Source organism: Chrysemys picta, chromosome 19 (assembly GCF_011386835.1).
Source record: "Chrysemys picta bellii isolate R12L10 chromosome 19, ASM1138683v2, whole genome shotgun sequence".
NCBI classification, from domain to species: Eukaryota; Metazoa; Chordata; order Testudines; family Emydidae; genus Chrysemys; species Chrysemys picta.
Genome location: NC_088809.1, coordinates 2,662,628 through 2,677,169, shown reverse-complemented (window position 1 = coordinate 2,677,169; position 14,542 = coordinate 2,662,628). Strand labels below are relative to the sequence as shown.

General features: G+C 41.6%; 1 protein-coding gene across 2 annotated transcripts in view; it reads left to right on the top strand.

The window, feature by feature from the left end:
- The window catches only part of BLMH (bleomycin hydrolase), a 30,358-nt gene extending 19,080 nt beyond the window's left edge, over positions 1-11,278 (top strand). Inside the window, exons 11-13 of one of the 2 annotated variants that reach the window (XR_010593776.1) lie at positions 767-836; positions 2,541-2,717; positions 10,063-11,278. Coding sequence is in view for 1 of the 2 variants with exons in the window: in XM_005298226.4 (XP_005298283.1) it covers positions 767-836; positions 10,063-10,214 (222 nt within the window). In the remaining variant the exon portion in view is untranslated. The remainder of the gene's footprint in view (positions 1-766; positions 837-2,540; positions 2,718-10,062) is intronic. The other variant, XM_005298226.4, reaches the window with a different exon arrangement.
- The last annotated feature ends 3,264 nt before the right edge of the window (positions 11,279-14,542 follow it).

The following is a 14,542-nucleotide window of genomic DNA, read 5'->3' as shown; positions in this document are numbered from 1 at the left end:
GTGTTAATGTCACACAGGTTAGACATCTTGTGTTTTTATCTAAGACATAAAATGGCTTGAGCTAATTCACTGAAAAAGACAAACAAATTTGCTTGAGTTCTCTTTTTGGCTGAGGTTTTTGATGTTAAAATATAGCAAAACCCTTTAGTATTTTTCTTCTGCCTTGATTAGATTAAACTACCTATTTGTTTGTTGCTGATTCTAAAAAAGTGACTCTTTGGGCACATCCACTGTTCCTCATTAGCTAAAAACATTACACACCCTCCAATAGGATGGAATGCTGCCTCCAGGGAGCTTGAGTACCTTTCATGTGACATGTTACTTTGTGGACTTGTGTGCACTGATTCTAACTAGGAAAGGATTTGAATAGACTAGTTTCAAAGTAGCAGCCGGGTTAGACTGTATCCGCCAAAAGAACAGGAGTACTTGTGGCACCTTAGAGACTAACAAATTTATTAGAGCATACGCTTTCGTGGGCTACTGCCCACTTCTTCGGATGCATATAGATGCCCGAAGAAGTGGGTAGTAGCCCACGAAAGCTTATGCTCTAATACATTTGTTAGTCTCTAAGGTGCCACAAGTACTCCTGTTCTTTTTATTGTTCTGAGAGTCTGCCTACCAGTTTCCTTAGCATGAGCATCAAAGACATCTGTGTGTCAGGTTGGTGGTTCTGTTGGCAATGATTTTAGAAGTAGGAGCACTGACTGTCAGAAACTTTGAGGAATTTCTCCACTGAATGCATGTTTTACTTTCATCTTTTGTTCAGGATGGGCAAGAAGGATCATTTGAAAAATGGAAGGTGGAGAACTCCTGGGGTGAAGACCGTGGTATTAAAGGTAACATAAATCATAGCAGTCACATGACTACATTGCCGAACTCCATATATGGAAGGGAAAAGGGCCTTGTGGTGGTAGGCATTTCATAGATGTCAGTTGAGGCAAAAGATTACCAGCAGTAAGTGTGCACCAAGTGAGATCCTACACCATAATACTTGTAGAACGAGGAGCAGTAATCTTAGTGTAGTCATGTTTTCTTCAAAACTCATGTCCCATAGAGTTAGTTGTAGAATAATATAGTCTACCTCAGTCTCCAGTGGTCTAGGAGCTTAAAACAATGGTTTTCAAACTGTGGACCCTGGGGGGTTTGCAGACTGTGTCTAAGATTTCCAAAGGGGTCTGCTCCTTCATTTGAATTTTTTTAGGGGTCTGCAAATGAAGAAAAATGTTGAAAACCACTAGCTTAGAAGCATAATTCTGAACTTGGATCCCTGCCTGGTAGCATCGTGTGCTACCTGTTCGGCTGAATGCTGCCTCGTGAAATGGCAATGAATGTCCGTATTTATTTCCCATAGGAGCGATTAGGTGGTTGCCATTCCAACTGTACTTGTTTATGGAATCAGTTGAAGTAGGGCAGAAAAATATGCTTTGACTTTTACTGAAGTTTCAGATTTGATTTTTCAGAATGTGGGGATTACACAGGACAGATCCCAATTACAAGCTCGCTGTAAAATCCTGTCTTACTGGAAAAATCTTGTCAGACTGAAACATGGAGGCTGACTCACACTAGAGTTCACTGTCCTCTAGGGCACAGGCTAAGGTGATGCTTAAGGTAGATTAAGGAACTCCTTCTGCAGTTACTGCCAATATCTGCAATCTGGCAACAGAAGAGGTGCAAGGGGCAGTGTAATTACCGAAGATAAGCAGACAAGTAGATGCCTACAATATGTTCGCTCTGCAGGCCACAGAAAGAGAAGGAGTAGCTAGGCTGGGCATTGTGGGCTTCCTCAGCCATCTCCCTGAAGCAAGAATCAGGAATTTATTAAAGATGGAGACTGAAGATTCCAGTTGTGCTCTTTCCTTTGTTTGTGACCTGTCTTCAAAAGAGCCTGCTGCCCAGAGCCTCTGAGATGGGATTAGATAGCATGGACTGTACAGGACGTACTATATTGAACTTCCTCAGAAGGGTAGTCTTGGGGTTATACCAAATCCAGGAGTTCCAGAGACCTACCTTCTATTCCTGACTCTGCTACAGGTTTACTGTGTGATTTGGGCTAGTCACTTAATTTCTGTACTTCAGTTTTCCCATCAGTAGACCATAGATAAGAGAGATCTTGCATACTGCAAGGCCTCATTTAATGTTTGTAAAGCATTTTGAGACCCCATATGTGAGGATAAATACAAGTGCGCAGTCTGCTTTATCAGAGGGATGTCTTGGCCTTGTCTTGTAACTATTTTAGCAATTTGAGAGTGCAGATCTTTTAATCTCCACATGAAAAATATTATGAATGGATGTTGGCTGACTTCTACCACCAAACTCAGTGGCCCAAATTTTGTATAAACAAATTTTAAGTGCTAGTAATATTTCTCTTAATCAACAGATCACTGGCTCCTTCCCCTCCAGCTTGATTGATTTCTAATTGTTGTTGCATTATATAAATACTTCTTGGAATGACTATGATGAATTTGAGGCAGCAATAAAACTCAGTTTGGCTGAGTGGTTTATTGGTGGTTTCCTGTAGACAGTTTTGTTTTCCTTTGTAGTGATGCCAAACTATGGCTGAGTATATTGATATGCTGTGGAGAGGGCAGGACCTCTCAAACATCTGTATGACTTGCCAAGAGGAATTTCAGGAAATATGCACGTTTGCCTATCCGTTTACTTCTCCTAGTTGACGGCAAAGAAGCATGACAACCAATACAATACACACGAGATTAGAGGTATTCTTTAAAAAGTTGCTTGTTCAGCTCATGTCTAAGTAAATCCTAGTTCTAGTTTAAAGTTATGATCGGTAGTTGGAGTCTTAAAAAAAAATTGTGAAAAGGATGCTAAAAAGGCTTAAAAGATTTCTTTTAAAAAATTAGCTAAATAGATGATTGCTTTGTAATAACCTACTTGTACATTCATAGCTTAAGGCCAGAAGGGACCATAGATCTAGTCTGACCTACTGTATAGCACAGGCCTTTAAATTTCACCCAGGCAACCCTGTATTGAGCCCAATAACTTGTGTTTTAAAACACATCTTACAGAAAGGCATCCAGTCTTGATTTGAAAACCGAGAGAGAGAATCCACCACTTCCCTTGATAGTTTGTGCCTACTGCCATGCAATCCTGCACTCATTGAAACCTTCGCTAACACAGTAGAGCATGGACCACAAGCACTAGAGTTGTGAAATCAAAATGTGCTCTTATGAAGTCTTGCTTCCTCCTAATTCCGTCCCTTCCTCCTCCCAGTACCATATGCCACATTGTGGTGGTGTTTTAGGATTGCTTGGGAACATTGGGATGCAAACACTGGTTACCAAAGGGTTGTCCATCCATTGTGAGGGGGACACTGATTTGTAGTAATATTGCTTTTGCCCAGCCATAAGAGAATCTTATTTTTAAAAAGATACGGTCATAACTAATTGAAAAACAAAGGTGTACAAATTCTGGATCAGTTAATGAAATCTGCCATTCTTAGTAAGCCCATGGTCTCTTCACCCCCCCCCCCTTCCACCCATAAGTGCTCCATACCTTCTCTCCCCAAACAACCATAAATGTCACCTGCCTAACATTTAAGTGCAACCTACAATGGCAAACGAGTGCATTCAGCCCAGAATACATGAATAGCTTTATAGCAACAAACCAGTGCCTGCTCCCCTATATTCCTAACGAACCCTACTTCAACAAAAACCAGCGTGCTACCCAGTACTCATAAGGTTTGATAACCAAAGATGATCCACGTTAAGGGGTTTGTTCTCAAATCCTTCTGCATGGGCCTGGTCTAGATTAGTTTGTCAAATGCCCATCCAGTCTGAAATGTATTACCGTTTGCAAAATAATAAAAGTATAGCATTACTGTCTGACAAGTTTATGTTTGGGAGGAAGAGGGTCTCTTTGCTGTTCTGTGTAGTTTATCTTTTGCTGCAAAATACGTAATTCTCCCATCTGAAAATAAGCTAACATTTTTGTTCTGAAATAGCCAGAATTCCAGAGATTATGCAAAGGAAATCTTTTAAAGAGAGCCAATAGATAAGCTAGAAACAGCTGTGCAGGACCAAATTAGGCACTGGTCACTTCCAAGAAATCTCTTAGCACACGCTTATCTCAAAAATCCTTTATCCTTTTTTAAATAGGAAGGAAAGATTAATGCAATCTAACTTAATTGGCACGTTTTACGGTGAGACTTTCTGATTATAGCGTCCTGCTTATAATCTAGCTCTCTTTACCAGAGTTGTCTCATCTGTAGGGTCTCACCAAGCTGCAGCTGATATTATTCAAATAATAATGCTTCTACAGAGACATAAGTTACATTTAGCTTTCATGTGGTAAGTCTACAGCACTCATTTCAGATGCTGTTTCTTTCTTTTGCTAACTTTTGTCTAGTGAAATTTATTATTCTGGAAATGAGGGACTGATCCTATGCCTGGTTCCGGTCACTGTTATGAGCAGATATTGTGCAAGGTAATGCAACTCTACCAGTGGACATCTACCTTAATCGCCAAAGCTTTTTATTCCAACTCTGTGTCCATATTAAGCTATGCTAAAAATCTGACCTGCAGGTTCCCCAGTCTTGAGCTGTAGCATTCCCTGGACAGGGACTTGACAGGCAGATAACTATATCAAAGGCATTCTGGTTTTGTGATGGGGATTAATGCCTAGTCACTCTCACAAGCCTTGGCATGGCTGAAAATTCCCAGTGTGCCTGGGGGTCTTTCACCCCATAATAGAGTATATTTAGAACAAGTTCTTTGATTTTATTCTTGTGGAGTCAAAAACAGACAGTTCTTTGAGTTTAATTTCAGAGAACACCATGTGGCCTTACATTTTAAGCTATTGATGTAATCTTTCTGGTTACATGAAAAATTCACTAACATTTCAAATATTCCTGGTAGGTGCCTATGTTTTGCTACTGCTTCTTCATATGCAGCAGCTTGTCTGTCCTGACACAGCTATTTAAATTCAAAGTAAAATACTCATGTTTTCCAACAAAAATCCGATCGAAGTCTTAATAGAAAATTGACTGTGAAACTAGACTGAAACACTCAATTTTACAATGTTGACGAGCTGTGGGGGTCCATCCATTAGAACAGATGCACTTGGGAATATTGCATCATGTAAAGAAACTGTCAACACCAAAGAGTTAATATTGACCCTCTAGCTTCCTTTCCATGCACAAACTAATAGATCTAGTATTTGATTAGCAAGCATTACTTTCTATAGCTTTTTTTTTTGGTATGCTTATGTCATAGCACATGGTCATTAACAAGATATGGGTTGTGTTCAGAATCCAAGCCAATACAGCAACCACTGTCATTGACCATATCTGGAAAGTGTAGGGTCTAGTGAATGGCACTCAGTTGTTCATGAAAATTTGTTTTATGAGAGGCTCTAGGTACTTGGCTTGTTATGTTGGGTGCCATTAATCTGGTTGTGGAGGAATGCTTCTAGGAAAAAAACCTAGAAGTGCCCCCACTTGTTCTCCTTTACAAATACTTAGCATGGAATTCATTGGGACTTAGCTCCTTTTGCTGGTATATCTTAAGGTAATGAGTCATTTCTGTCCCAAAGTGTGGTGTAAAGACATCATGTAAAGTTGAACATGCTGAGTATATGCATTCTTTGGGGACAATGCTTGTAGAACAGTATAAGGGAAAAGATGAATAAGACTACTGTAGAGTTAATGGTGTTCACGTTCAGGTCAGTTATTAGCAACTTTGCACTTGCCTTTTGCCTATCCAGAAGAAGGTTTGAATGTGGCTTTGAAGTGAAATAAATTTGTGGTCTGAGTGCTTAGAAGGCATACTTCCTTATTTCAAACCCTTCATGTAGTATAGACCCATTTAAGCCCAAAAGGCAGCCATTACTCATGAGGAGTACACATTTTAAGTGGAGAAGGGTTACGGTTAAAGTGTGGTGGAGCGGTGCAAATGGACACCAGGTTGGAATGTTGGTGGGAGCTCCCAGAGGAGGACTGCGGTACCTGGACAGGTCTGTGTAGGAAGAGCCTCTGCTATTCCTGGCTCTCCCCATTTGTTTCCTTCACAAGAGTATTAAAATCCAAAGTCAACCCAACAATAACTGCTGTCACGACATACGATGACAACGTATAGCACTTCAGACTTTCAGAGTTTAAAAATAACAAGCTGAAAGCTAACCAGATTACTCCTGTTGCTCAAGATTTACTCTGTGGAGCTTGTCTGCCAGCATTGCAGCTTAAACTGCTTTTTTATAAGCAGCAACACCCATTTACTGCCTCAAATATCACTTTCTTACAAACATGAACTTTTGCATCAATGAGTTCTTCTGGGTGTATTTCATAGGAGCTCAACTGTTCCTTTTAGAATTCCAAAACAGGTTGTTGTCTTACTGTAAAGTGTTGCACTGTTTTGTACAGGGGATGTAAATCTGTTTCCATGTTCCTGACATGAACATGTGCACACGCCGCATACATGTGAACACAACATCCTTTGGAATGGGTTACTGTCATTCATCTGCTCTCTTTCATAAGATGCACTCTCTTTAGTCTTGCCTATTGCCTGTTTGTTTTTTAGGTCAGGGAGTTGTCTGGGAAATTTCCTTATACTTGTAAATGTTCCATCAGACCGAGCTGGTAAACCCTAGGACAGTTTTCTCATCTGTGGGGCACAACAACCTTCCCTTTAGCTGAGAGCAACTAGACATGTTCCTCTAGAGCCTGTCAGCTCTTCTTTGGGCATTGACCATAAGAGATTACTTGAGAGCAGCATGGTGCTTCATCCCCAGCTGTGCCTTCTCAGCATTCAGCCCCTGCTGGCCCAGGGAGTTTGGGATTTGAACTTTGATACCCTAGCACTCTGAGTGAGCCTGGCAGCGAGCTTTGTATCTATCTTCTCTGTCTCAGGAAGGATTTGGGCAGCACCACCTCACCGCATGTCCCTGTAAAGCTGTACATGGATAAACCCATTACAGAGCACCAGGGTCCATCACTAGGGAAGAGTCCAAGGAGTACATTACACTTGGCACATAACATTTGAGACCCAGTTGGAGGTTTGGGATAAAAACAGTCCCCAACTTCACTGTTTCTTGAGCAGGACGTCAAAGGCTACCTACCGCTTGAAACAATACAGCAGATATTCGGCTTTCAGGCCATGAGGAGGCTGAAGTTATAGTGGGATATAGAAACTACTGGCATTCCCCCATGTGCACCGCTTCCTTTGGACCCATATTATCCAATTGGGTCCCTTTACACAGCTGGTGTGTGGTGGGGTACCCAACAGCCCACCAGTCTTCCTAGACTTGCCTAATCCTGGAAGTGAAGGCTGGATCAAAGAGGGGCTGGGGCCTTCACACTATGTAGCTGCTGAAGGTGGGGAGCAATTTAAACACATCTGCTATAAGGTGTGCATGACCTGGGAGCAGAACCATCACTAGGGTGCTTGTAGTGGGGAAAGGGAAGCCTGTGGAACAGTGAACGTCAGCTCTCCTAAATATTTACTAATTACGTGATTCTCTTGTAACACTCTTTTCTTGGAATCCCTTTAGTTTTTCCCAAGGAACGAATGCAATTGCTGACAAATATGGCGTTGGGTTTTTTTGTTTTTTGTGGTTTTTTTGAATAAGACAAATTTCCTTCCAGCAAAACTTTCCATTCTACGTTTTATTGGTCACTTTATCAGCCTTGCAGATGAGTTTAATAACGCTGCTCACTCTGGGGAATCAGTACAGTGTTAACTCTGAACCCAGCATCTCCAATCAGACATCTTTTTAAAACCAAGGAGGAGGTCTCCAAAGGTGAACATTGAATCATGTTATCCCATCTGTTTGACGGGGTCTCAGTCTACTTTGGCACGAAGAGAAGCCTTTCTTACTGTACGTCTCCAGCTAGCAGCCATGTAAACAGTTGTTAATTTGTCATCCCTTTTGGCTCTCTCCTCTCCTCCTTTTATTCCTAGCATCTGTACTACAGCCTCATTCTTTCTCTATCCTAGGAACTTGACTGTAATGTCTGAGCACTTGGGAACCTTTGTTTTTATTCTCACGCTCCTGTGAGATATGGCAGTCCTGTTAGCCCATTGTATAGATGGGGAACTAAGGCACAGAGGCGCTAAGTGGCTTATCCACTTTCACACAGGAAGTCTGGCAGAGCAGGGACTTTAGCCTGGGTCTCCCAAGTCCTAGTCTAGTGCCCGAACCACTGGACCAACCTTGTTTGGCTCTTCCTAATAATGCTCCCTTCATTAGGCTTTTCTTGGGGGAAGATGTGAGAAACATGGAGCAGCTTTGTGCTAGGGTAGTACCTGAGAACTAAATGTCCTACTGTACTTATTGGGCAGTCATCTGTTGGGTCCTGGTGAGCCTTTTGTCCAAACACAAAGATACTATGCCAGAATCTGTTCTCTCTCTCTCATAAACAGACATGGCTAGAGTAGAAACACTAGACTGATGGGTGGATGAGCCTAGAGGGGCTTCACTGCTGCCTTCTGCCCTGAAATACAATCAAAACTCACTATCCTCTACTTATCCCTCTTAGCTGGAATGCCGGGCCTGGGGTTCTGTTTGGACAGGATGTGGAGATGGGGTGTATATATTGTTTCCCTTGAAGCATGGGAATAATTCCATTTAATGAAGAAAATTATGGCTTTCTATGTGACCCTGGCTACAGGCCTTCTCAAGCAACAGTGACCATCCCTGTTCGCATGTTCTGAAGTTTTACTTGGCACTTTCTCCTTGTTCAGATGCTGCAATCCCAATCCGTGCAGTCCAGCTCCGACATGCAGAATGTCAACAGCCACAGAGGCAGGGAGTTCATTATCCTCGCAGGGTGCAATTACTTGTTGGCTGTCAGGAGTGAGGTTTTTTGTGTCCCAAGAACTCATATCCTGAAGACAGAGAACAATCAAGGCAGCTTCCCTTGGCAGTACCTCCAAACCGGCTTCTAGCTCACATTACAATTGATAGGCTTTTTAATTTATGGGAATTCAATCTGATCTCTTGCTTTAGAAACAAGATGGTGTAGATAGATGCACTTATTGTCCATATTCTTTGGGCATTTTCTTGTTTCATTTGATTGTGTGGTGATATTGTTATAGGGACATGAGGAACTTTATTACACAAAGCTTCATCTGTCTTCTATCAAATATAGCCTCCCTCTCCCTGACAGTGCACTTTCTCAATTCATGCTGAATTCCCTGGAATGGGGTGGTGTGTAATGTCTGAAATCATTTGTTTGTTTCAGAGAGCAGGATTATGCTGAAAGCCAAGATGTTTTTAGATGTGGGATTTTCTTCTTTATACAGGTAGAAGGCTCTTGCATTAAGATTCCCAGCCAGAGTCTCATAGAGTGGGAGCGGTGTAAACATGAGGTGCAGTTTATCCTTAAGATTTATTTCAGCCAGAAGGTGTCTCAGTGGCTTTGTGTTTGAGGGAAGAAATTAGCATCTAATATGGACACACACATTCTCTCCATCTCCTGAAACGGAGTTCTGGACAAGGAAGTCCAGATAACTGGAGTGGTTAATAAGCATGGATAAAGCAGTCTGAAGTTTAGCCTAAGCAATCTGGAATGTATCTAGTGTATTGTAATTCAGCTAAATATGCATATTCTTGATGTCCTTTAAAACAGCAACACGTGACTGAGCGATTATAAAGTGAGCCTCCCCTATTCAGAGGGTCTGCCTTTTGTATGAGGATGATCTATACCCCAGGACTGCTGTTTGTTGCCCAGATTAGAAATCCTTTTGTTCTGGCTCAGACCCTCTTGTTCAGTACAGATGGTCTCTTCCTTGCACAAAGGTGCCTGTATTTGCAAAGCTGTTTTCAGGATTTCCTGCCCAAGACACTCTTGTCAAACTTTATTTCTATTTAGGTTTGTTGCTCCAAGTCTCTGTTGTAGCTAAAATCTACTTAACCAGATAGTTCATAATAACGAAAAACAGAAAATTGAAGTCTCCAAGATTTGTCATGAAAGTTGCTGTGAAAATATGATTGCTATTTATGATTGACAGTATGAAGTTGTCAGACGTGATACAATTTTGCATAAGATCCATGCCTCCCCGTATCATTAATGTTCTTTTAGTAACATACTTTGTGTTTTATCTCCAGGTTACCTGATCATGTCTGATGACTGGTTTTCAGAGTATGTGTACGAAGTGGTGGTGGATAAGAAATATGTGCCAGAAGACATCTTAGCAGTGATGCAGCAGGAACCCATTGTCTTGCCAGCATGGGACCCCATGGGTGCATTAGCCAAGTGAACTGCACAGTACTTGTCTCCTAATGGTCAACCAGAAGTAGATGTGATAGAGAATCCCAGAGATTGGAAGCCATAGCCAGATGATGAGACCAAGCACACAGCTTGGTCCATAATCTTTAAATGTATGTGAAGAATCTTTTTGGGAAATAGCGCTTTATTGAATGGCTGAATAAAAAAGCTGTCAGGCTATTCTGTGTGTGCGCACACACAAAATTTACCCACCTCATCATGATACTGTATAATAAGTGCTTTCAATGTCCGTTTGAGTTTTTACCTTTTTTAATAATGAACATAACTCTGTAAAACAACTGTTTTGACCAGTGCTTTCCATAGGAGAGGGGGCTGTAAATGGCCATATTTTAGGCTAATTAGCTGAGTGATATTAGGAAAAATACAGCAAAATGTTTATAAGAAGTCTTTCATGTTTTTATTTGTACTATAAAAGTGTCCAGATTCAGTATTGGCTTAATTTTGTTTCTAGGGAGCTATTCACATTTTTGGTTTTCTGCATAATAGGAGTTGGTCTTAAGGAGGTAGGTCTACAGCTATGGTTCCATTTTCTTCTAGTAATTTTTCCAAAACTGTTTCCTATTCCAGCAGCATTGAGCCTTTGTACTTAGCCTGACTTGCTTTCTGCTCTTCCCTATCAAAGTATGACGGACTGATTCGGGCGTGTGTCAATCTGTACTCACAGGAGCGTTATTTTTCAATAAGATTAGCAAGGACAACCATAATAAATATGATCACAGGCAAAGTTAAAGAATATGGTGCTCTAGCACAGTGGTCTCCAAACTTCTTTGATCGTGCACCCCATCAGTAAAACATTTTGAGCACTCACCCCCTCCAAACGGCCGAAGCGCCCAAAAAAAAAAGCCGCCCAAACTGCCAAAGCAGCGCTGCTCCTGCCACGCACCCCGAAGGATCCTCTTGCGCACCTCCTGGGGTGTGCGCATCCCACTTTGGAAACCACTGCTCTAGCAAAACTGGATTTTTAATTACTGCATTTTATTTGGACATCTTAAACTAGATGGTGCTATGATGCTTTTAAATAAAACACTTTCTGGAGTTATGGGTAGAGCTGTTTTCTTTTATAAATTAGCTACATGTAACTTCATTGAACGGGAAAGATGCTAGTGACCCATAAACAACTCTTGGGGAGCCAAAACACAAGCAGTTCAACAAGCCATGTTGCTTTATCTTCTCCATAGTAGTCACAAAGGCTCTCCACCCACGCTGTGTACACATGAAGACATTCACACTACAGGCGCTTAAATACCAAGGTGATGAGCACAATGTAAATGCTTGGATCCAAATCAAGCCAAGCTGTTAAACTGCCTACCATGACCTCTGTCACGATGACTTGTGCTGTTCTGCATGGAGCCTTTACTCACTGGGGAAGGGAGAAAGGTGGGGTTGGACAAAATGAAGAGAATATGGGCAGAAAAGAACAGTCCACTAACCTATTATAGGTAAAACAGTGCTGGCCTACGTACAAGCAACGAATGGGATTCTTGGGGTTCCAAATTCAGCTTCTGTAACTGACATACTTTCATCAAAATATTTTTTTTTCACCTCTAGTAAGGCCCATTAAAAATTCACGGTGTAAAGAGAAGCAAAAGACTTGGCTGCAAACAGAACTGCTTACACCTTTCCTTCTGATAGTATTAGTCACCAACAGAAATTTGAAGCTAGTATATAAATATTCCAGTGCATATGTTCCCAGATTTCAAACACACACTGCTTGGATTTCCTCCAGAATTACCTCTGGAAAAATGGGTTATTGTCCTTGATTTCTATAAGAAAGATCTGTGGAAGCTTGCATTTTACAGCAGACATCAGGTGGTCTCTGCTGTGCCTCCATGTTTATAAAGCACATTCATATGTGCTTGTCCAAACCCCACCCATATAAAGAAGCACTAATGTACCTTAACTGCGGCAAGTAAGCAATTTTCTTGGGGTTGAATGTGATTCTGAAGAAGGCTAAGGCTCATGCATGGGCTTTTTCTTCCCAAAATTCAATATCCTAGTCACTTAAAGCTTTTTGCTTTTGATGTTGTATGTTTACCACTCTTATAGCCATCAAAGGGAGTTAACTTCTTTTGAGATACAGTGATAATGTTTTTTTGCCTATGCTAGCTCTGATGGTGGAGTTTGACAAGCTTAAACTGTGTTCAAGCCCATTTTTGTTTAATTTGGAATATTTTAAACTATTGTCCAGGGCATGCTTATCTCTGCTGTTCTTGCCCGGATGTTTCCTAGTACAGTTTATACAATAGCTTGGGTTCTCCCCCCCACTCCCTCCCGCCCCCCTTTCAAAAAACACAGAACATTCTGATGGTTGAAACATGCTATGTAAAATGAAGCCAGTCTGGCAGATGCAGTATTCTATCTACACCCACTGCCACTCTAAAATCTTTGCAAGGGGGATGGGAGAGAGAAATATATTCCAGTGTTTCCTCTGCTCTGATAACTCCAAGGGCTGTTAAATCAACAGCTTTCAGGAGCCTATGCCAATGTGCGTAAGGGTATATCTATGCTTCAAGATGGAAGTGTAATTTCTAGCTCGAGGAGATGCCTCTGTTAGTTCTGATCTAGCTAGTGCACTAAAAATGAGGATAGCTGTGGAGGTAGAAGGGGCTAGCCTCCTGGAGTATGAACCTCTCCAAGCCATTGGGTGTCTACTCAGCACACAGACCCACTCAGAGCAGTGCTTAATCTGTAATGAAAGAGGTGCCGGGGCTCAAGCAATAGTTTTACATTTGTAACTGATGCCGGGGCTCTGAACTGCCAAGTCCAGAGGTGCCGCGGCTCTGAACTGCCAAGTCCAGAGGTGCTGGGGCTATGAACTGCCAAGCCTAGCGGTGCCAGGGCTCAGCCCTGGCATGAATTAAGCACTGGTTACACTCATTCTTAGCTTTCAAGCTTGATCACAGCAGCGTGGGAATGTCTCCTGGAGCTGACCATTACCATCTCTAGTGCGAAGTGTAGCCAGGCCTTTACTGTACTTTGAGGCTGACAGGGAGACTACTAGGATGTTGTGTGTCGAGTTACTTGAGTTGTCACAGGAATTTTCAATAGTCTGATTCCAGTTTTCTGCCACTGGCAGCAACCAGGAGTTGCATGCTCCTGTTTGTTCTATAGACGTTCTTATGCAGTGCTCTTTGCTGTAGTAGCTGCGTGCTGCTAAGGGCCATTTTTTATCTAATAAAACAGATCAGCCACCTTAGCTATTGGTGATTCTGTTGATTATTAAACAACACTGACATTCTTTGTCTTTTTTTTTTAAATTGCAACATTTGAAATGTTGATTAAAATTCACATGTATAAATAGATTCCCCTCCACCAGCTCCTGTCGATAGTGGGGTAGATGTAAAACGTCCACACTAATCTCGGGATAGTGGGCCCCATGGCTTTGGTAACGTAGAGTATTCTTTTGGGTGCCATCAAATAATAAATGATTAGTTGTGCCTTCCCAAGCCAAGAGTTTAGTGCATCACAGCATAATGGAACTTACACAACAGCAGCAAAACTGAAGAAAATTAATTCCAACTCTCCCTACTGCTTTATTTTTATATTTGTATATGACTTTAACGATCTATTGGCTGCTAATGTCAGAAGGCAATTGTCCCTCATATTTAGACTCAACTTTAGGTCTAACCCAACAGAAACCTGGTCATTTTTTAGATGCAAATTATCATTAAAGAATTATGAAATTTACAGAACGTTACTTTTTTTTTTAATTCTTAAATTAATTGAAGTGTCCTGCATTACTTCAGGTGTCCCTACTTTTACAGATGGGGGAACTGAGGCAGAGAGTGATGAAGCGACTGCAGTTTGGTAGTTCCTGGCTCAGAGGCTCATCATCAATTTTCCAGAACATGCTGCCTCTTTGTCCTAAAGGAGAATGTGGTAATGTGAATGGCAACCTTCAGTGTTAGAATTAAGAATGGAGACAGCCAGAGAAAATATTGATAGGCCTCAAGATCTGTTGTGAAAACCAGGTTCTGGTGTCATGAACAGCTTGAGGGTGCTGATAGTCCCCAAAGAACCTCAGTCTCTTCTCCCATGCACCCAAATATGTTAGAGGCATGGAGTGAGTTGCCAAGCTGGTGTAGCAGGTGTGGTCCTAGTACTTTTTCAGTCTGGTTTGATGGGACAGTTTAAGCGAGGAACATTTTGTTTTTCTCCAGTCCGTTTTTAGGGGCTGGATCAGAGAAGAGAGGATTAGGATTAAAACTGTGCATTTCAATTAATGGAATACAAATCTATGAATAAATCTGGCCTGCTCAGTGTACAGTCCCAGGGCCAGGGAAACTCTGTCTGTAAGGG